Source organism: Mugil cephalus, chromosome 23 (assembly GCF_022458985.1).
Source record: "Mugil cephalus isolate CIBA_MC_2020 chromosome 23, CIBA_Mcephalus_1.1, whole genome shotgun sequence".
Taxonomy (NCBI): Eukaryota; Metazoa; Chordata; class Actinopteri; order Mugiliformes; family Mugilidae; genus Mugil; species Mugil cephalus.
This window is the reverse complement of record NC_061792.1, coordinates 3,011,850-3,034,529: the sequence shown is the minus strand read 5'-3', so window position 1 is coordinate 3,034,529 and position 22,680 is coordinate 3,011,850. Positions and strand designations below refer to the sequence as shown.

At 41.2% G+C, this 22,680-nt stretch overlaps 2 protein-coding genes across 3 annotated transcripts; one reads left to right on the top strand and one right to left on the bottom strand.

Annotated features, from left to right (window-relative positions):
- Positions 1-282: 282 nt before the first annotated feature.
- atp1b1b (ATPase Na+/K+ transporting subunit beta 1b) lies at positions 283-6,694 on the bottom strand. Its single transcript, XM_047576647.1, has 6 exons — positions 6,501-6,694; positions 4,238-4,366; positions 3,118-3,273; positions 2,589-2,773; positions 1,912-1,995; positions 283-1,826 (listed from the first exon to the last, which is right to left on the bottom strand). Exons 1-6 carry the CDS (start codon positions 6,589-6,591, stop codon positions 1,566-1,568), a joined length of 906 nt encoding a protein of 301 aa, XP_047432603.1. The 5' UTR covers positions 6,592-6,694; the 3' UTR covers positions 283-1,565.
- A 10,761-nt stretch (positions 6,695-17,455) lies between these two features.
- On the top strand, positions 17,456-21,971 carry LOC125001166 (DDRGK domain-containing protein 1-like). Of its 2 annotated transcripts, none has more exons than XM_047577058.1 (8): positions 17,456-17,658; positions 20,338-20,496; positions 20,607-20,728; positions 20,829-20,930; positions 21,009-21,131; positions 21,377-21,415; positions 21,502-21,607; positions 21,749-21,971. In XM_047577058.1, exons 1-8 carry the CDS (start codon positions 17,571-17,573, stop codon positions 21,907-21,909), a joined length of 900 nt encoding a protein of 299 aa, XP_047433014.1. In that variant the 5' UTR covers positions 17,456-17,570; the 3' UTR covers positions 21,910-21,971. The 2 variants fall into 2 exon arrangements, with proteins under 2 accessions (XP_047433014.1, XP_047433013.1); XM_047577057.1 differs by having other exon boundaries at positions 17,457-17,658; positions 20,604-20,728.
- Positions 21,972-22,680: the final 709 nt, after the last annotated feature.

The window sequence follows — 22,680 nt, the reverse complement described above, 5'->3', positions numbered from 1 at the left end:
TAATGGGAAGAGCACTGGTCCTAGCACAGAACCCTGTCAAACTTACTTTTGTAGTGGAAGAATCATTGTTGACATGGAAAAAAACTGGAATCGGTTAGACAAATCTACACAAGAGAAAAAAAGATGCATTGTACTGGTGTTAGCAGAAAATAGTTTCTCGTACTCTGATAAAATAGTACATGTAAATACAGAGTGCCACAGAGTACATAAAGTGTGTCAAACACAGTGGGCCTGCAGAGAAGTAGCCTTGTTAGTAAAAGAAAACACCAGAAAAACACAAAATAAAGGTCTATTATGATTTTTATTCATTCATGTCTGATTAAATGACAAAGGTGGATGAACTGATGAAAAATTGACTGATGTTGATATACAATATTAAAGCCAATTTCATCAGTCATCTAAAGCCACAGAGGTCTGCAAGAGTTTTTTTTTTCTAAAATGCATGAACATAAGATGGTCGTGAAAATAAACTACCTATTCATTGTACACATAACTGCATTCATGACCAAAACAAATGTCAAGATTTTTTCCATTTTAAAAGTTGCAGGGCAAGACACCAACTTTAGCACTTAAGACGAATACATCCTAGAAAGGAGTACTGCATTGCTTCAGATTAAGACTTTGCATGTCACTTTGGTATTGCATTTATACATTACAATATTCTGCAAAGAAACAAAATGTACAACTGCATAAATATAAAATTCTTCCACCATGTTTAATGGTTATAACATTCACGGTTGCCCCGCAATGCTTGATGCTGTGATAAATCCAGCAAAACAAAGAAAAAAAAAAAATCTTTAAAACATAGTTAGCACCATCGCCCTTAAAGCAGGCCAAAGTGTCTAACAGGCTGGACACACAAGTCTACATTCAAGGCAAAAATCAAAAAAGGCATGAAACCAAGTAATAACCCCTTCACACATTTAAGCAATTTAATGAAAAATAAAGAGTCTTCTGTGATCAACTGTAAGACGAATAAAAAGAGGAAAGAAGTTTCCTGGAGTGCAGTCTTTTCCCCGCGCATATCAGAACCGTGTCAGACTTTTTGAATCAGAAAGTAAATGGGAGTGTGTCCACATGTCTGACACACACGCGCGCAACTACAACTGCTGAAGCTTGCTCACACAAGACAATGAGGAAAAAGCATGATTAAGGAAGAACAGACTTTGCGACAACTACTACACTCCAAACCTAACTACTGGAATCACACAAGGCAGCGATATGCAGAGGGGACAGATACAGAGATGGAACTATACTTTACAGTAATCTAAGAACAATGTCCCATGGCTTGTGGAAAATTCTCCTTTACAGCAGAATAAATATTTTTATTGGGCCTATTGCTACTTTTCCTCTAAATCATACTATGGCTAGACGGAAGTGAGTAAGCTAGTGAAGGACAGATTATACATCTGCCCTCTAACAAGTTTTTTTCATTCAAGACTAGTTGTGATTGACTTAACCGCTACAGCCTACCCTCCCACTTATTATCTCCTACGACAGATTGGTATTTCGGGGGGGGAAAGTAGCAGGGCGTGTCAGGGCAGGATCTAAGTTCCTGGTGACGGTCATAAACTGTTAATGCTGATCTTGATGTCAAAGCGTCCCTGATAGCGGTCCTTCTCGCTGTAGTTGATGTTGTCTCCAAACACCTTGCACTCAATGCGCAACTCGGTGTTCAGAGTCAGGTTGGCAAACTGAAGAGCCACCAGAGGCTGCAAGTACTGAGGGTGAAGCAGCTTGCCATAGTAGGGGTAATATTGGAGAGGGAAGCCTCCGGCAATACCGTGGTACTTGATCTCACCGATCTTCCCAGCATCCTCCTCTTTCTGCAAGAATGAAGAGAAAGTTGAAGGGAATGGCAAAATTCAGACAGAAAATAATTCGCAGCATGGTCTAAAATAATGTGTGTACCTTGTTGGTGCAGTAAAGAGGGATCACATTGGGTTGCACCTTGGGTTGAGCCTCTTCAGGAATAGTTTCATTAGAGCTAGGAGGCTGGACAGCGAGAAGAGAAGTTAGGTCAGACTTGGAGTGAAATTTACAAAGATCAATTGCTTGTACCTATAATATTAACAACAGCTCATTAAAAAAAGAAAGAAAGAAAGAAGCTACAATTCTTGTAATTACAATCTTCACGGCAGCATTTATTACCAAAGTCTCCCCAGAGACTGCCACACTGTAAAAGGTGCTCTTTTTAATTTTCATCCTTTGAGAAATTTGCTCTTGAAAGAGTTCAAGACAGGATGTTTAATCGACAGTCATATTTTCATCTGGTAAGTCTCTGTTCGAGCATATTAAAAATTCAATATGTAATAGAATTGGCTGAGTGAGTGAGAACAGCTGCTAGCTCCATTATTCCACTGCCTTGGTGCTGAGATCTGACTGGTATAGGTAATATTGTACGTTTACTATGATATTATATCCCAGGCCATAGTGTTAGCTAGAAAAGGAGGAGGCCTTGACTGATAGTAAAGTAAAAGTTACAAGCAACTGGCTCAGTGAAGGGCATCATCAGCGCCTGATCTGGTGCTGCTCTTGGCCATATTTGAGCTTTAAGTCTGTTTACATGGAGATAGAATAAAAATTACCCTTGGACGGAAGTTAACAATCCTGTTGAGCTTCACAACGATGCAGGGCTTTCCGTCCTTGAAGCCAAAATGTGGATCCTCAAGGCCGGAGCAGGGACCCAACAAGTTCCTGGAGAAACGACAGGCCTTTCTGATGCCCACGTCGCTCTCCAAGTCACCCCGGTTCTTGTACTCCCCAGGTTCACCTTGAGGTAAGCATTCATTATTAAGAGCATGTAAAAGTTAGCTTTCAACATCTAAAACTAGATGGGCCACTGAAAAAGGCCTGTACTCATATGTCCACTAATCGCCCTTTCAATTTGACAATTCAACAACATTAAATTCTGTTTACAATCAAGTTTAGGTTAGAGCCCAACCAACGTTGCCCTAGTGACCAAAAAAAAAAAAAAAAAAAAAAAAGCACCTTTAAACCTCAAACACCTCAAATCTGCATTTAAAAATAGAAAGGTTGTCCTTCTATGCTCTCTTTTCTACTCTGTAACTTTCCAAAATGATGTAAGAAGAGAAGACTGCATGTCTGAAGCCCTACTTCCACAATCCTCGAACTTCATTTGGTCCTTCTGGTCATCTTCGTTGTACTTGGCCAGGAAATCCTTTAAAGCTTTGGTGTAAGGCAGGTAGGTCTCCATGTCATTGAGGTTGTAGGTCACCTCGGCTTTGTCTGAACGTGGGGTGTGCGTGAGGCCTGCAAGGACAACATCAGTTACTCAAGTATTAGTCATAATTCTGTCTACTTGGCCTGCAGTCCGACACACACTAAAGTCACTTCTGTACAAGAATCACGTTTTGAACCAGCACAAAGAGGAGATGAAAGAGATAAAACTTGACAAATTCTGTAAGTCTGACACTTTGGACATCACTTCAGCCAATTTCTGCAGATTGAAGCATCTGATAAATATCCATATCTTTCAGGAAAACAGATTGGGTTTCCTCCTGCTTCTGTGCTTTCTGCTGAGAGTTGCTGAGCAGAGTCTGTAGCGTCTGTGAACACTGACTCGGATGAAATCAATCTCATGACTATGCTATGAAAGCCAATGCTCCTTAATATTGCTTATTTGGGTCGTTTTAACCTAACCCATTAGGTGAACGTTTAGAACACCCTTGCACCTTGCTGCAGTCAAAAAGACGCTCACTGCCACCAGTTGCCATTCCATCCAACAATTGCCAAGCTGAACCCCACCTGGTCCTCCCTGCCATAGCAACCAGGGTGTGCTGTGTACACAGGAGAGGTTGCACTGGGGCCATGGTGTGCAGCGAAAACGTACCATGTACACTGTTATTTTAAAGGCACCACTTAAATCATTATCAGAAGCTTGTATATATATTTGAGTAGCCTTTTCAAATCACTGATACTGTGAAACGTAAACCTACTGTATCTTGGTTTCTGATAACTCTGTGTACATGCGATACCAAATTAATATAGTTAATGCGAATCTAATCTCATCTTTAGTTAAATCAATATTAGTTAAATCTACTTAAAGAAGATAACTGGATTCAAAGCTCATTTGTGGTCTCAAATACAGATACATTCAGGAGTAATTGGCCAATCTGATTTAGGAATTGTTGTCACCAGATCTTCTAACATGACCCCACCTGACTGATACTAAATAGTGTGATAATTCCGTTTCTTTCTGCGGATCTGTTCTTACCAGGGGGTGCAACTCTGTCCTGCCAGGTTGGCTTGTAGTCACTCAAGGTGAGCAGCATGGCTTGAATGGTGCCGATGAAGATTCCAGCCAGGCATCCGTAAAAAACAACGTAGAACAGGAAAATTTTGACTGTGGAGCAGATAAATAAAAAAAGAAAATTAAGAAAAAAAATAATAAATAAAAATTAGAACAATTCTGGAAAAACACCCATGATTTCACTGAATGACACTGTACAACTTATAGTACAAATACAAGTTCTGTAAACCAATAAGTTAGGGTCATATAATCAAACAGCTGATAACAGTTACACAACTGTTTCAATTCACAATTGTGCAACAGTGTACATAAAGGGTGTTTCCCATCTTATTCGATGGTCATGTTTCATTGCTAAAGTGAAAAATAGTAAAATCTAAAAAAATTGAATTAATACGGACAGCTGTTTTAGATGTCACATAGATGATGTCATTACAGCATTACTGATTGTATGCAAAATGCAAATTGTTTTTTTTTTTTTGGCCCCTAAAACTAAATGGTCTTCAAAAGCCATATGCGTAATGAGCAGTAGAAAAAAAGTCGGGCTCACAGAGTCCCAGGACACACATGTCAATTGTAATAAGGAAAAAGCAACAACAATATTCTCAATAACATTTCACATGTTATCCCAAAGTCATCACAATACTTGATGAGGTTACAGCTGATGATCTCATTTGGAGGACAATACTGGCACAGCTGCAGTAGATTCAGAAAGGGAGAGATATTTACCTGCAATCTGCAACGTCACCACTAGTTGCCACTAAAGACCACAAAGTGGACCTTTAATTCATTCCAAACTTTATATGACAGTATCAATGCAGGTGCGGTAGCTCAGATAACTACAGTCTCTGTGGATTTAAAGTATTGCTTGCATGACAAATCTATTTTCTGTACTGCAAAACCAATGAGGTGGAGCTTTAGTTAAACTTGCAGCAGGGGAACTAGATGTCCAACCTTTCCCTCTCATCTTTTTGCTGCATTAAGACAATGTCACAAGGTCACTCAGCAGCCTGAACCTGTTAATGCAAGACACGTCAGCCGAGCTCGCTTAGACTGCCGTGGCATTACCCACTATATCTATGGACAGTCTTTATTGCTCCAGAGGGAGATATGCTTTCACAAGTCTGACTACACAAACATACAATATGACCCTCTATGAGAAAACAGTCTGAGCAAGCAGGTCTGGGTTTGTTCAGCCCTGCTCTATATTGTAGCATCTTATCACAGAAAAACAGATGAGATGTGGCGTTAAGTCCGATAACAAAAACTAGATGCATACAAGACACATATGTATTTCTCTTCATGCAAACTTATTTGTTGAGATCAGCCCACATTCGGATGTCCTTTCATTCCCACCGTCAACATGGCACTGCGCATGGCATACTTGCCTGACGCATCAGCACTTTTAGATGACCTCAGAAGGACAAAAATCTTTGAGTCTGAGCTGCACATCAGCATCAGCCAGAGCTGCTGCTGCTGCTGATACTACTGCTGCTAAGACATCATGCCACTAAAACATCAGGCTACTTTTCGCCAGGTGTTCGTGTCTAGACCGGACTGAAGTGCTGTGACATTGAGAACAGGTACAAGGACATATACCGCTGTGCAGCTGCCAGAGAAACAAGAGAAGGAAGGTCGAACAAGTTAATCAGTTGTATTGTTCGTTAGATTACACCCGACATCTGATCAGAGGAACCTGACACGGATCGATAGTCCCCTCTCTTCGCTTTACGAGCAGGCCCCGTCACCTTGACTCACCTTGGGCTGTGATGCATTTTTAACCCTTTGACGGCCTTTTGCAAATTAAACAATTACTTTTCCCATAATAAGCCTAGGTCCGATCATTCCCCTGCCGCCTCACAGCACCCGTCCGACTTTAGAAATAAAAACTCCCGATCAGCTGCTAGGGCAATACACTACACATGTCGTCCGGTTTTAACTTTATCACAGAGGTTTTTAAAAAATAAAACTCGACATAACGCCAGTCCAGTCAGCCAGAGGCGGTGGATGTTTCAGAGGTTCACACCAACAAAGAAGACACGAGAGAAGCTTGGTGGGTGCATTAGTTACAATGCCGCAGTATATACACATAGATATATGTATTCTTTTTCCGGTATGCAGCAATGTCAAATCAAACAGGTGGCACGAAGCACGAGGAGACAGGTGGCGCGCTCTATCACTCGCGTGCGCGCCAGCCAAAAAAAAAAAAAAAAAAAAAAAGCGTACTTACACCAACTGCTTCCAGTGCGGCCGAGCAGCTCGCCTTTCTCCGAGTCCCACAGAAACTTCTTCCACCCGCCGTCGTCTGTTTTTGCAGGCATTTTTATGTTATTTTATTTTTATTCTCCCGTTTGTGAACCAAGTCCCGGCTAGTCGAAGAAGCACCCGGCTCAGAACACTGCACGGCTCCCCAATTTAAACTGTCGCTGCTCGACTCCGCCCGTCACTCGAAATAAGTTACTTTGGAGGAGGGCGTAGCGGCGCCAGCCAATCAGAGACCGGGTAAGCCGTGCGTAGAGTTGACGTCCGGAAGACGGACAGAAAGCCTATAGAAACAGGCTATACATATTTTGGCTGAGCTGTGCAGATAAGTGCGTGAAGGTAGAGAGTTAGCCCTATTCTCTACATATATACATAACCGTGACAGTAACAGTATAACAGTTCATTATATATATAAGATTAGTGTCAATGATTGTGAAATTAAAAATCAATTCGTGTGCAGTGAACCCTGATGCAATGGGACTCATATATCTAGGGTTAGTAAACTAACAGATTAAACATGCAAAGATCAGGCATAAAATTATGACCACTTTCCTAATATTGTGTGCCCTTGTACCTCCAATACATTTCTGACTCATCAAAGAAAGAACATGGACCTTCTGCGCGTATCCTGTGGTGTCTGGCAATATAATGTTGTTAGTGGGGGCCTTTGAATTTGGAGGCCAATTCAACACATTGTACTTTTTTCCATGCTATTTGGAGTTGTTCCTAAACCATTTTTATGCCTGCATCCTGCTGGGGATGACTACTGCCACCAAGGAGTGTCCTTGCAATGGGTGGGGTACCTGGACTGGTATAGGTGGGTGGTACATGCCTAAGTAACATCCACACAAATACCAGACCCCAACGTTTCCCATGATGTGATATCACAAGATGGTCACTGTTATTTACTTCCCCTGTCAGAGGTCATAATATTGTGGCTGGTCTGTGTATGTAAAATGCTGGAGTGGAGTTTTTCTTTATTCACAAACTTCTGCATTGTGCAGGATGTGGCTAAGATAATGTTTACTGGCTTTAATGGCAGTATTGCTGTGACAGATTCAGCTGTCTTTTTAGTTTGACAACCTGTAGGTTTTATTTATTTATTTTAACATAGGGTCTTTAAGGTTTTACACAAGTTCCCCTAAGTCTTGTATCTCAGCAAGATTCTTCAGGTTATGTCACTGCATGCCAACAATTATAAGGAGCACACACAAGGACAGATTACAGTGCACCAACCTACAATTCCCAATGATGTTGGTTCCTCTAAAACAGTCATTATGGCACAAACAATACAATCTTTTCATCCCTGTCCGCTGGCAGAATGGAGTTAATTCAGCTGAAGCTTGCGTAGCTCATATTGTTCCCAGTGTTACTTGGTGGGTGTCCTGAATTGCTGTGCACTGTGAACTCTTCCTAAAAGCACAGGGATAATAGCCTCTAGTTAAACAGCATTGCCAAGTATACACAGAGTTTCTTATATACACTACTGTATATGTTCTATCTTACCGTCTATAATCCCTCTCTCCCCCACTTTTCTATCTTAGAATGAGAAGCTCTTAATTGATGCTGCATTATCTGCCGATAGGTCATACAAAACAAACAAGGTTAAACAAACAAAATGTTTAACCCGTATCTTAACCAACCAATACTGTTCCTCAGATAGATAGCTGTACAACAGCACACAGACACATATATGTTTGTACGGGTATATTTGTGGGTGTCTAACCCTATAACCCTTCTCCTAATCCTAACCAAAACCTAATTGTTACCTTTACCCTAACACAAAGTTTTAATAGAAGAATAGAAGAAAAGTAGAAAATAACAACTGGCCAAAATGTCCTCACTCCAATGGTAGAAAACTAAAAACTGGTCCTCAGAAAGATAGCTGTACAATAGCACAAATACACACACACACTGAATACACAAACGTAGATATTCACAACTTTACATTCTTGTCTGGCTGTATGAGCTGTGTGTGTTCATGCATGCATGTCAAAAATTGCTCAGCAATGTGCTGCCATATGGGATTCTTGGGCTGTGCGTATTTGTTTGAATATAAACACGCGTGGGTGTAAGTGGGATTGGTCAGAATTTTGCTCATGGAGGTTTTGACCTTTAAATATTATCTCAAGGACGACACAAGTTGAATTGTTAATGTCTCACTGTGTGTCTGTCATGAAGGGAAGACACACCTGGCCTCTTTGCTCAAAGTCAAGTACCAAGTTTTCTGTTTTGTAAGACACCTTGCATAAATTAGTAACAGACAAACCTTCCCTGGTTCAGTTATGCTCAAATAGATTTTCTTTCCTTTATTTTTTGAATCATAAGATTTTGTTTATACACTAGTGCCAAATACTGGGAGCAACTTGCCCAAGGACACCTTGGCATGTGGCTCATGTGCTAGGATTCAAACTGCTATTAGGCTGGATTTTGTAAAATGTCTTGAAGCAATTTGTTTTGTTATTGACGCTATAATGTTAAAATTATGGTTCAATAAAATATGAACCGAATTAACCCTCTGGTTTGTCCTACTGAGCCACAGCCAACCCATGTGCAGGCTGATGGTGAGTTAAGCCTACAGTTATGAACACCTGACACTTAAACCATCTTTGAATGAATCTAAATCCCCTGGCTCAACACTGAATGACGGGATAACCCTAACCCTAACTACCACAACAAATGTAGCAAATGGTTCAACATAAAGGTCACTAAAACACATGTGGCGACATGACAGTTTTATGCATTGCAGTTTTATTAAACTGCTAACATCCATTTCTTACATCTTCTGTGGCATTTACATATTTGAGAATTTAGTGTTCACCTGATGGGAGAAGAAGGTTGGTGGCATTTGTAATAACAACAATATTACCAGGAAAACCCTTGTAATGGAGTTGGGATCTTTGGTAAAGGTGTCAAAGAGAAGGAAGTTGAAGAAAAGCACATTCTGATGTGGACCAAGACAACCAAGAACCGCCGATATATGTCACAAGAGGTCTTTCCTACTTATGGCCAAATGTATACCTCCACCCCCTTCAATACATATGTTGCTTATATCTCTTAATTGTCATGAAAGCATGTTTTAATTCTTGCGTTGTTCACTGTTACGGAATTAATAAAGCTCCACCTTATCTTGAAAGCTACACTGATTTCGTACAGATAATTCCTGTACAGTCTAGTTCCCACTGATCTCCAAACATGGTGAGACAAGGTCTAACAAGTTGGCTCTTTATGTATACTTGTCATAAATGAAAATTGGTCGTAAATTGCACAACCACAATGCTCCTGTATTTATATGACAGAGCTCATGTGAGGGGAAACCAGTGAGCTGGAATCCCAGGATCAGCTAGGCAGATAAAGCCTTAGTTTTCCTAATGATACAGTCAGGAGTCTGACAGGGACTACGCCCAGACTGCTGCCTTTTCACTACTTGTGTACACAGTAAACAGGTGTAGTGTGAAGGGTATATGTGGAAGGGTGGACTCAAGGTGAGAGGGACTCTTCCTGTTATGAGTCTGCACAGGTCCCATACACAAATTCAAGGTATCTATTCTTGTGAACTTTTTTTTTTTTACCTTTAGCTACCTAAATATCATAAAGCATGATGTGTTCCATCATAAATATCTTGCTTGAGGAAGCCCAATCATGCAGTGTCTTCAACTGTATCAGTTAATTTTAAAGGGAGCACACTGTTGACTTTGAAGGAACTTAGACCTTGGGGAATATTAGGCTTCTGCATGTTGACATATGTCACCCACTGAGACAATACCAGACACCCTCACCCCCTTACTGTGGTGTGTGGTGACCTTCCTCAGTGGTAAATGGTCTTCTTTTTATTTAGTGTGTGTGTATGTTTATATAGCCTTTCTATCTATTGGTAATCACAGTTGCATCTACCCATTCATTCACACACCACTGCCAGGCACTGGGAACAACTGGAGGTTCAGTGACTTGCTCAAGTGGACCTGTACTCCAAATTCACTAGAAGCTTATCAGGTATCTGTGGAATACACTAGAGCAACCCTGATCTTCAGAGGCCACTCCCCTCAACCCATAGGATCGAAAGGCCCCCAGTAACAACATTCTCTGATGAGTCACAGCTGTTTTAGAGGTAACATGGGAGACCAACATAATATTAGGAAGGTGGTCATAATGTTATGCCTGATCAGTATTCGCAACATGCTTATTATGTTAAAAGTGCAAGTGAAGTTGTCCTTGTCTGAGCAACCTATAATTCTGTGGGAGGGCCTCAGTCACATGTATTTAAAGGAGACAATCTACTGACTTCAAGGGCCCATCAACTCTGGATCAGTTTTGCATATTCATCAGTGTTCTTCAATTGCTCCGTTGTAAAAACTGACCCCCTGCTGCATCAGTCAAGATCATAAAGGTTAATTACTAATTAATTAAAACAATGCTGTGGATTATAAAACTTTCTTCCCCATTGCCTTACTTGTCACCAACAAGATAGAAATATATTACTGCTGCTTCCTCATGATATTGGTGATGTACTTAGGTAGCGGTTCCAGACGTTCTTATATTTCTCATATATCGTATATTATTGTTAGAACCAAGCGGCTCTAGCATTTTACTTTTATTTATTTAAGTTGGTAGTCTTGCCGAATTATGTGTGCTAGCATATGATTCAGTAACTGCTCACTATGCACATTACTTGGTATTGTTTCAGCTTTGTTTTACATGTTTATATGTCTTTTTTGTGCCTCTGTAACTGCAGCCCAAATTGCCATTTGGAGGGTAGACCAAAAAGAACAGAGTTACAGTAGTTGACATGTGAGGTGATAAGCATGCGGACAAGACTGGTGGTGGTGTTCTGTACTAGGGATGGGTGAAATCAATTGATGTTGCGGAGGTGGAAGTAAGCAGACCAAGTGATGTTGTTGATGTGAGCCTCTAGTAATAAAGTGCTGCCAAAGATGACACCCAGACTCTTAACCTGACGGAAGGGAGGTACAGTGTTGAGTGAGAAACTGTTGAATAGAGTGTACTTAAAACTGACAAGGAGGACAAAACTATCATTTTGTTATTCTGGCGGAAAGGTCATTAGCAAAAATGTATAGAAAATATTGCCAAGAAGAAGAAGGTAAATACTGAACAGTAATGGACCCAGAACGGAGCCATGGGGGGCTCCTCTGGTAACAGGTGAAGGGTGACATCTGAAGAGTTTAAGCTGGTGCCTATGATACCAGTGGAGGCAAGCTGTTTGAAGTTGTGAGAGATGGTATCAATATAGGTTGAAGAAAATCCAGAGTCCAGAGTCAGCTGCTATGGGGAGGTCAATAGTTTTTTACAAAAGCTGTTTCTGTGCTGTGGGAAGTGCGAAAAACAGATGGAAATTCTGTACTGTACTATGAATTTAAAAAGAAATTATCTCTTTTATTTTGACTTCAGATACAATACTTTGATTAACTCAGAGAATATTTCCTGCTCCTTCAACCACATTTTTATGGTCTTCCTCATATTCGATTCAATTAGTACATGTATTTCTTTGTGTGCGTAAGGTGTTGTAAAAGTTGAGACCGAGGGTAAAGGACAACCCTATGCACAGCAGTGAAATGGCAGAAATACTCAGCGAAGACAAACACAGGATCTTCTCCACAGTTAAGCTACTCTGTGTCTTGCTTCAACTTTGCTACATGGAATGTCTGAAGTCCCTTGTGTTAGTCACAAACCAAGGCCACGTCGTAATGCTGCAGAGGTCAATAATTGACAGAGGATCATAATGGAAAGTTTAAATGTCCACTTGCAAAGGCGCTGGTTAATGTGTAGAGTTGTGAATAGAATCAGTTGTTACATTTGACTTGTTGACCATGACCTAAAACTGCAGGGACTTCACAATCGATACATGAACTAAACAAGAAGAAAAGGAAGGAAAATTAAAATCACTGTGTAAAATATTTCATTGGAAATTAGTAAAAGCAAAACATATCAAATGCAGAAGCTGTCTGAATTTAGAAGTCACCTTAACCTTTGCTCTGGTGGTTTGCTTGTAGGATAACAACAAAGTGCATTTGATATACTGTAACTCAGGACAAATCATTATTTTCTGATTGTTGCAAAATGTACTCCCTGGTAAAAATAGCATACCAAATACTTGGTGTAAAAGAAGTTCTACACAGACAAGTGACTCTTCTAATGGATTATATTCAGAAGAACTGTAGCCTGTAACTGGAGGTGTTAATATTATGAAGAATGTGGGCACACATCAGTTGTGATTTCTACTGACAGAGAAAACAGTGATATGCTTTAGGCATGTGAGGGGGCATGCTGAATGAAGTTGAGGGGCATTGCCCCTGTGGCCCCCTCGTGGCCAACAATAACTCCTGGAGAGGTACACACACTGTAATGTATCTGACATCAGAATTCCTCCTGTGAGGACCCCATGAGTAACCATCCCAGCTGTTACTTGCTGGTATTGCATGACATCATCCACTACTCTAAGTAAACAGTGATCCTGATCCAAAGAGTGCTCCCTGAAGCATACGTTTGCTGAAAAACTATCCAAAATTCATGGTTGAGCTATATGCTGTTCTTCTGGGCCACACATTCCATGCTAAACTCTAGAGTAGTTTAATTAAACTTGCTGTTTGTAAGCTGTTTGCAAGATATATTCACTTGAATCCTTTGCAATTTGGCAATATTATTTGTAAGCTTTCAGTAAAAACACATTCCCTGTTACTGATTGGCCTGGCTGTGCATCAGTGTGTTGCTAATGCATTCGGCTAAGTGAATGTTTGACTTTGTAGGACTCTGATACCCAATCCCTTCCGTCCAGGACATGATGTCACAACGGAGTAAAGGTGGGAACTAGATAGGCCTGCTTACATTTCATCAGGTCCTCCACTTCACTATTGTGAGACATACTCGATAAACAGACTATAGCAGAATAAAGAGGGAAATATAACAGTAGGAATCTATATAATAGGAGTACTTAGCCTGACTGAGTAGTCTGAAGCTTTTGATCTAGTTGTCATGTGGCAGGAGTTGTAAAGCACACAACACATAAGGCCAGCTGCTGGTAACAAACACCCTCCCTATTAAACTTTCATTGTTTTTCCCTTTGCCGTGGACAGTCACCGTTCTCCAGAACCTGCCTGCCACTCTCCCACATTCGACCGGCCCTCCTCCCAATGCCATGACGAAACATGCGATCTTGCGAAACCTTGTGCTGGTTACAAATTAATCCGCATCTCACTCATATTTTGCTGCTGCTCACCCCAGTACAAAGTTGAGTACTCCTTCCTTCCAATAATTCATGTGAGGGTTAATATTTGAGCCAAATAGATAACTTGGCATCCATAATTAGACTTCGGCTCTTTGTACTTGGAACAATTAACTGCTACACAGTTGCAGAAGTTATGGAGCAAGGAGCTACCACTCAATCTCATTTCAGACTTGTTTCATATAGGAGACCATTCTTGCTGTTTGGGTTCAGATCTGTCTATAGTCTACAGAGAATCATCAACTAAATATCTTTTCCCAAATGTATTTCAGATTTAGAGAGTTTAGTAAAAGAATGGCATGTGAAAAAAAAAATTGATGAGAGCCAATAACAGTTTTGAACATTGAGCAATTCACTAGGTGACTGTGGGCGTGTGCTGACTGAAGGTCAGTGAAGAATTCAGTTTGATGGTTCCTAGAAAAGAGAAGAACGACATTCCCATGACTTTGACCACGACTATCCTAACCTTGAATTCACAACTTGGCCTGAAGCATTTCCCTTCCGTCTCACACGAGCGAAGCAGACGGCAGACCATACAGTCCCGGACGCAGCACAGTGACCTCATATTAACGTCTGTTGAAAGCTAGAACCAAAAATTTGGCCAAACACGAGAGACAAAGAGAAGCCTTTGAGACAACGCGAAGCCATGGTGGCGTCCTTCAAGAGCAAGGTGAATCCGACACAATACACCCTTTCGGAGCCTCTCTGACCTGCAGTCATATAAAACGCACAACTATTAACAGACTCTCTGCTGGACTGATGCTGTGAATCAGAGAGCAGCATTCATTTGTGCACTCCTGTACTCTGTCTTTGTAGTTTATTATAGCCAAAAACATGTCTTCATTCTTTGTAGTCATAGCATTTGCATCTGATTTCCCTTGTGTGAAATCAGACAGCGATGCCGAAAGCATATCAGGGCTCTATCTGTTTAACCAACAAAAGAGCCGCAGAAGAATCGGAGGAGCGAATTCAACGTCACCAGCTTCTATTGTGACGACAACAAACTCGTTGTTACGGATCACTAATCAGTCACACATAGTGTCAACAAAGTCCGGTGTTAAAGGGCAAGCTTGCCTGCGGCGTGCCCTTCAGCTGTCTGCTGCTGAAAATGGCAGCTGAAGGAGAAAATCTACTAGTTTAGTATTTTACTTCCACATGACAGGGTGACTAACAAGAGGGACACTATGTGAGGAACCGTCAAAAGCGAGGGTGCAATCGCTACCGTTATCATCCTCTGATGACACACCCAGTCGATCTGCGCTAAGTTTCTGTCTTTGTCAGCACATTGGGCTGACTCAAATGTCATTCTTTCAGTTCATGTTCTCCAAGGCCGGACTCACGTGAAGCATACTCTGACACAGGGCAGCAGAACTTCGGACTGTTTCCAGAATGGAATCTTCCGAAAGCAACAACAACAAAAACAAAAGTAGTTAAGGCGCCAACATTTTCATAACTCCTCCACTGCGAATGTGTCTGGATTTAATTTTTTTTTACTTACAGAAGCATACCATGTGCAGTTAGTTTCAAGACCACCTCCCTCATAAGAAGGTTCATACACACATGGACGTCTCCTCTGCAACCGAGTAAACCAGATGAGCTTTATTCATCTGGACTTAGACTTCGACTTTGATAGACTTTATTGATCCACAGAGGAACAGTTGTTAAATTAAATAAGAAAAACATTAACATGATTTGCACATGTTCAAATGTACAGGAAATTGGAACATAGAATAACGACATTGTCGTTTATAGTTAGCACCTTGTAAAATATTTTATATTCCTTTAATCTGACATACTTAAAAGGTAATATTAACATGTACTACTGTGCCATATAATGAATAACTTAAGATAAAACATTACATGTAAGGATGTTGTTTTTTTTGGCTTTCTGCAAAGCAATGCTAGGCTATAGCAGTGTCCTCTACTCAAAGGATAATGGCGACAATTCAAGCCAGTGCAGAGCAGTTTTTACCAAACATTACTCAAATATATATATGTATATTTCACTTTTGTTTGTCTTGTGTTGATCTTCCTGGCTGTCAAATTATGCAGTGCTCATCTTAAACAGTGCAAACTTTGCAGGTGAGCGAGGAGTCACCTTGTAGTCGCAGGACATCCCACTTTTTCTTGTCTTCCTTTTCCTGCCTCGCTGTCCGGCCCCCTTTCTTACTACTACTTCCTCTTTATGTCTGCATGACTGCACCTACGCTAAACTACACCACGTTTGCTGACGGGACAAACTGATCCTGGTGCGGCTGTTTTCAGGTCGCACCGAGGCCACACTGACCTCCAGAGGTTTGACATACACTGTGGAAACATCAGTCAAGATCCCGCATCCCTGTTTCATATATTGCAGTTTTTCCTCAGTCAGACCTTACTGTGAGAGGAGCTGCAGTAACACCCGCCCCCTCACAGATCACCTGAGCACCGAACCAGGAAATAAGGACTGCGGCAAGTCTCGTGTCCTTCCAGTGCTCACCTTCAACTTTAGACAGTTAGCATGCATTCTTTTAGAGCTACATGATGGCTGCTGATAGACTGATGGGTGGATCACAATGGGGATCAGCTCTTTGGCCAAATACGCTCACGCTTCTCTGCAAGCAGTAATGCACTCACAGCTCACAGTGACACAATATTAGTAACGCACAATCACAAGATGAAGGAGAAACAAATCAAAATCCACATTCTCGTCACAGTGAGGTCATTAAGTCCCACTGGACTGAGTCACTGTAATGAGTAGAGTAAATCCTGCAGATACACACACACACACACACACACACACACACACACACACACACAAACACACACAAACACACACAGGAGTAATGTTATTAGTGGCAACAAAACCTTTCCACGAACAAGATGGAACATAAAGGTACACACAGAGAGAGTAGAGAGAGAGAGAGGGAGAGAAAGGGAGAGAGTATCAGATTGCAGTTGGAGCTCCAGGAGGAGGACATGTCCTCCAGGTGTCACTGGTGACGGCAAAGTACCGTCACACCCACTGGAGCCTCACATCCTTCCGTGGGAGAAGGGATTAAATGATCATCCTTGCTTTCATTTGTTCTCTCCTTATTACATTCTGCTGCCGTTCCGAGGCAGAAAACCTGCTGACTGGGACATTATTTCAGGTCCTCCCGCTGCTGTACGAGCAGAAATGAGTTCAGCGAGCTATGTTTAGACACGACGCTTCATGTTGTATTTATACGATTTTGTTATAAATTGGCATCACTGTAACATTATCACACACCCAGGAAGCATACCTACAGTAGTTTTACTGGCTGGGAAGAAAAATATGTCATTTGAACAGTTGAACTTTACTACTGTAGGGTTAAACTACAATTTTAGTCAGCCATTAGTGTCCACATTTTTTTCATGTGGTTGCTCTTTCAGTGAGGGTTTTGCAAATAAATTCTTCTCCATGGCATTAGCTGCCGTGATGCCATAAGACAAGAAGGAGATTGAGAAGCTTATTGTTCGTCAGTGCAGTGGATGACTACTTCTTCATTTGCATATCATATGTTGAAATATAATATTTCTTTTTTGTGCTTGTGTGTAATTCATCGAAACGAATTTATTATTTGACTTATAATTTTTAAGCAGTAGTTATTTAGGGATCGAAACGGTTTTCACGTTTCTCCAGCAGGGGGTACTGGGCCCCTTTCACGGTATTCCACCAACAAACACGAAGAAGATGAAGACGTAGAAGAAGAAAAACAGGTCTTCACACTAGTTGGGAAGTGCTAAATACGCGAAGTGAACTTTAGGTTACTTAAGGCATATTCTTTTTTCAGAACAGCTATGGATATCGCCTTGTATTTGATAGCTGCCACTGTCCTAATTGTCCTGATTGTATTTGCATTGAAGGTCCGGAAGAAAACACAAGACGGTAAGAAACCTTAAAGCCAGCGCTGGACGTTGGGGAGCTAATGCTAACCTTTGGCATTGTATTTATCACGTTGTAGCAAAGCTATGCCATGTGATTTGAACGTTAAACATTTTCGAGCAGTCGGTGGGATGTTTGAGTAAATGCTTAGATAAGAGAAAGGAACGATTAAAGGTGGTCATTTTCCAGCTGTTTTGTTTCTTTCGTCATTATCATGTCAGGCAACGTCAGCACGCAGCTGTTAATCTGTCAGAAACTACGGAAGCTGCAGTGTGGCCAATCCGAAAGATTCCTCTGTTTTTATCGAACCCTTTATTTACCCGCTGGTTATATTAGTCAAACTAAAGCGGTTCCGTCTTATGTAAATAATTCCTTATCCGAAAGTCTTCTGCGTTGACGCATAATTATTTATATACTGTACATCAGTGGCAGGGCTATTTAGTTTGAAATTGTAGCCGGGCCGGACATGTTGGGCACCCAGTAAGCGGCTGGTAATGACAGATTTCAAACCAAAATATTAATTTATTTTTGTATATTTATTTTACATTGTTTTTTGCATTTAACTGCATGTAAAAAAGCACAACTGCCTGGGCACTATTCCTGTCATTAGCGCTAGCCAACTTCTAGACTTCTGACGTTCGCGAACGAATCAAATCTGCGTATGATTAAATATATATTCATGTTGATGGACATTTTGCTCTCAAAATGTAAAGTTTTTTGCGAGTCTGCTTCCCGTTTCCATAGAAATAAATGGGGCCTGACTAATACCCGTAAAACAATCAGTCACAGCAGTAGACTCCTATTTGTAATGGAACGTAGTTTACTACTCCAGCAAGTAGCCGGAGCCTTAGCAATGACCTAGCAACGGAGAAACTTTCTAGTACCGTCAAAGTTTATGGAGATCGTGGAGTTGCACTAACTGAATAAATAGCGCGTATATAAACACGAAACTGCTTTGTTAGTTTAGTCTTGTAGTGACTAACATGTCATCTGAAAAATATATTTTTTCCATAGACAGACTGGCCTCCTAATTTCACATTTATTTTGAACCCTGTGCCGTATCAGGGACTCACCGGAACAGCTGACGATCCAAACATTTCCATTAACTCCACAGAGTTGTAAAGCCCAAAAGTCAAAATGTATTGAACAAAGATCGATGGAATAATTTCCAACATGAACATCATATTTTTATCTTACGGAATATTCCTCTTCAGTCCATATTAGTCCGCCTTTAGCCTGTAAAAATATTTTCTCTGCGCTCACTGAACTGTTTGATCCCCGACGTGCTGCACACAAATGAGTTAGACCTTTATTAACAAGGCGTTCTAACAGATTGATAACACATAATATTTATTAAAGAAAGCTGAAATTGTAAATTCAGATGTATTACTTAATTGAAGTTGACTTAGAGTAGACTTATACATATTTGTTTACATGTTATAGATTTTCAGGACGTGACAATGTGGAGATGGCGGAGTGATATTTTTTGTGATGAGTCAGCCGTGCTGTAATGATTGAGCACGTTCTAAATGTCTTATTGACCAATCAGATTGCTCGGTCCGAACTACGTGTTCTATCTGGAATCCATATTTCAGAAGATAGCCCATCATCTGCCCTAAATTTTACCCAACCATTCCTCCCAGTAATTTATTACCAGATGTTAATAAGTTACCCCTAGACTGACATCTTCAAAATAAAGAAACATCAAAGGAATGGCTCTTTAAAAGGAATGGATCTACAAATTCTGGCCCTCTTTTAAGAACCATAAATCCCCATCTCTGTAGTAGCCATACTTCAAAACAACACGCTGCAAACCCTGTGTAAATATAGACGGCGTGTCCCCACTTCCTTGCACTGGCCAAACTGAGGCTATTTTCCCGAGGATAGAGGCAACGCCATCTTGGGCTTTGGAGTCTGTGCAGTACAGTTCAAGAGTGGAGCCCCGTTATTAATAGCCTGGCCACACTTCCTCACTCATGTTTAATTTCATCAACACTACACTCTGCTCTACACCAACCAGGTACAAGGAAATGCTGGATTATACACTGTACTTATTTTTAAAGGTTTTAAGTTTTTACAACTCTAGCAGTCCCCTGGACCACTTTATGGAGTCGTTGGCATGGCAACTTGTGGTCGTGATTATGTCACATCCTGTTTGTGCAACGTGAAATGACTAATTTAAACGGAAAAAAATTGATACTTGAACATGCATCAATATTATATTAACTGCCTAAAATGACTGAAACTCTACCATCCACTGGCATGGAGGGGGTGGAGTTCATGACCTATACTGCAGCCAGTCAACATGGGGAGCTGCACTTGGTTTGGCTTCAGTGTTGAGGTGCTGTTCGGCAAGTACAACATGTATCTCATAGTCGGTTCCTCATGACCTTGACCTGTGTCAACTTCAGAAAAGTCCTTTACAAGTGTCCATCTTTATACTGTCTGTGGGAAACACAAGAGGAAACGCAGAGATGCTACACAGAGTATTGCATTCATGGTCTGAAACACAATGTTTCTGGAATCTTGCAAGTTCACTTTAATTCAGAAGGGCCGCATGTGACCACTAATTGAATAGGTCTACCGTATGTTGTCATCCAAATATATCCAAAACTTCTTTGCAGTCATTGCAGTAATATGTGATGTGCACTGCATGGTAAACAGTATTTGTTGTCTCCTCAGCTGATGAGGAGCATCACCAGAGGGCTGCTGTCCGGGCAGCCAGGCCCCCTCAGCGGGCACCAGCACCAGAGGAGAGGGGAGCTGGTATGCCCCGCAGGAGGCGGACCCTTGCCGCCGCAATGACTAATAGACGTCCACAAGTAGAAGCTGTGGAACATGGTAAATGTAGCAAGTGTTTATATATTTGTGTGTGAACTTTGTGTTTAATGTTCTGTAATGAGCTTCTGGTGAGCTTGTGCTTGAAACCACTGTGCTGCTGATTTCAGCAGAGGAAGAGGAGGAGCGCTTTGAGGAAGAAGAGCTAGAGCAGAACATCCAGCTGACTGCAAAGGTTGGAGCCAAGAAACAGAAGAAGCTGGAGGAGAAACAAGCCAAGAAAGCACAGAGAGAGGTGAGAGAGACATACTGCTCTGCTCTGGTCTAAATTGAAATGCCTACATGCCTTTTAAGTTGTGTCATTTCATTCTGCATTGTATTTTTTTTTTTTTTAGGCAGAGATGGAGGAGAGGGAGGAAAGAAAAAAGATGCAGGAGGCAAGAGAACAGGAGAGACGGCAGGAGGACGAAAGAGAGCGGCTGCTGGAACAGAAACAGGTGCCTTGCTCTGTCCTCTCAGCAGATCTGTGAGTTCATGCGATAAGATGCTGACACAGTGTGCTGCTGTTTATACAGGAAGAGGAGGAGCGCCGGGCGAAAGAGGAGCAAGAGAAACGAGAGGAGGAGGAGTACTTAAAACTCAAAGCCTCGTTCATCATAGAAGACCAGGGAGAGGAGGAGCAGCTCTCTGAGGACCAGGTGAGATTTGCCACCTTGAGAGGGAGCTGCACCTTTTGGAACAGTTCCTTTTTAAGAGTGGTTCAAAAGACTGGCTCATTTTTTCGAATTTGTTTGTTTTCAAGATGCCAGACTGTGGATGACTTAATTTAGCCATTCAATAGATTTAGTTAATTCACAACTCTACTTAACACCATCTTGTTTTCTGCAGATTCTGACATCATAGTTTGTATAGTGTAATAAACATTTGTATTCTTTATCTTTAGTCACGCAACCTGCTGCAAGAATTCATCCAGTACATTGAGGTAAGACTGACTGCACACTTCCCTAACCTGTACTGTAAGTATCTGAACATAGAATTATTATTATTATTATTCTTACTGTCCTACAGAGTTCTAAGGTGGTTCTCCTAGAGGACTTGGCCTCTCACTTTGGAATGAGGACCCAGGATGCCATAGCCAGACTGCAGGACCTGTTAGCTGAAGGTTCTCTCACAGGTTAGTATGAATGAAAAGGTGGAAACACAAGCTACAGTCTCAGCTACAGAATTACTTCTGAGAGAGGAGCCCTGTCCAGCCAATGCGAGAGCATTCCATACATAGATACAAAGTTATATAATGTGCTGCATTTTGCTGCAGGTGTGATTGACGACAGAGGGAAGTTTATATCCATTACTCCGGATGAGCTGGACTCAGTGGCTCAATTCATCAAACAGAGAGGAAGAGTGTCCATCACGGAGCTGGCTCTGGCCAGCAACACTCTGATCAACCTGATGCCCGAGAGTCGCAGCACTGCTTGATCCTGAATGCCGGATCACGTCTTCAGAGACCGCTGGAGAATAAACTGTACTCACACAAGTGATATTTTCCATCATCATAATATCACGGCTCAATCCTCAAAGTGTCAACATTCATATGGAATGGGATTCATCTAAGGAGATCAGGATTTCAGGATTTCAACCTAGTTAAGATGAACATAAATTCTGATTCTCATATTTATCATGTTGACATGAATAACACTGTTTTGGAAAAAGTTGCATAAAAAAATTTGAAAAAATATGGTTTTCTTTTTGTTTTTCAGATTTATTGTGTCCTTGAGGTTGGTCTGTAGCATAGACTGTATAAAGATGGACCTCCTCAAAAGTGAAGCCAAAGCAAGTACAGCTCTCCTGGTGGCTAGCTACAGTATAGGTCATAAGCTCCAGCCCAGTGAATGGCACTTGGGGCAAACTAAATCACTAAAATACAAACAGTTTGTCTTTTCATGGATGGTTTCTGTGATTTAAGGTAGATAAGATAATGCTGGTGCATAGGCTAGTGCCCATCTTTCTGATAAACTTTAGTTTTTAGTTAGCTATTTAATGCTGCAAGCTGCCAAGCCAGCTGCTTCTTTAAGTGGTCTTGTAGCACCACACTGCATACTATGACTCCAAACTCACAAGATAGCAAAAGTAGCATTTTGGTCAGTGCAAGGATGTGGGGATGTGTTGTCCATATTTATATACAGTCTATGGTCTGTACTGGAACGTGAGTGATGGTAGTAACCCAATTAAATTACACTATGTTACTGT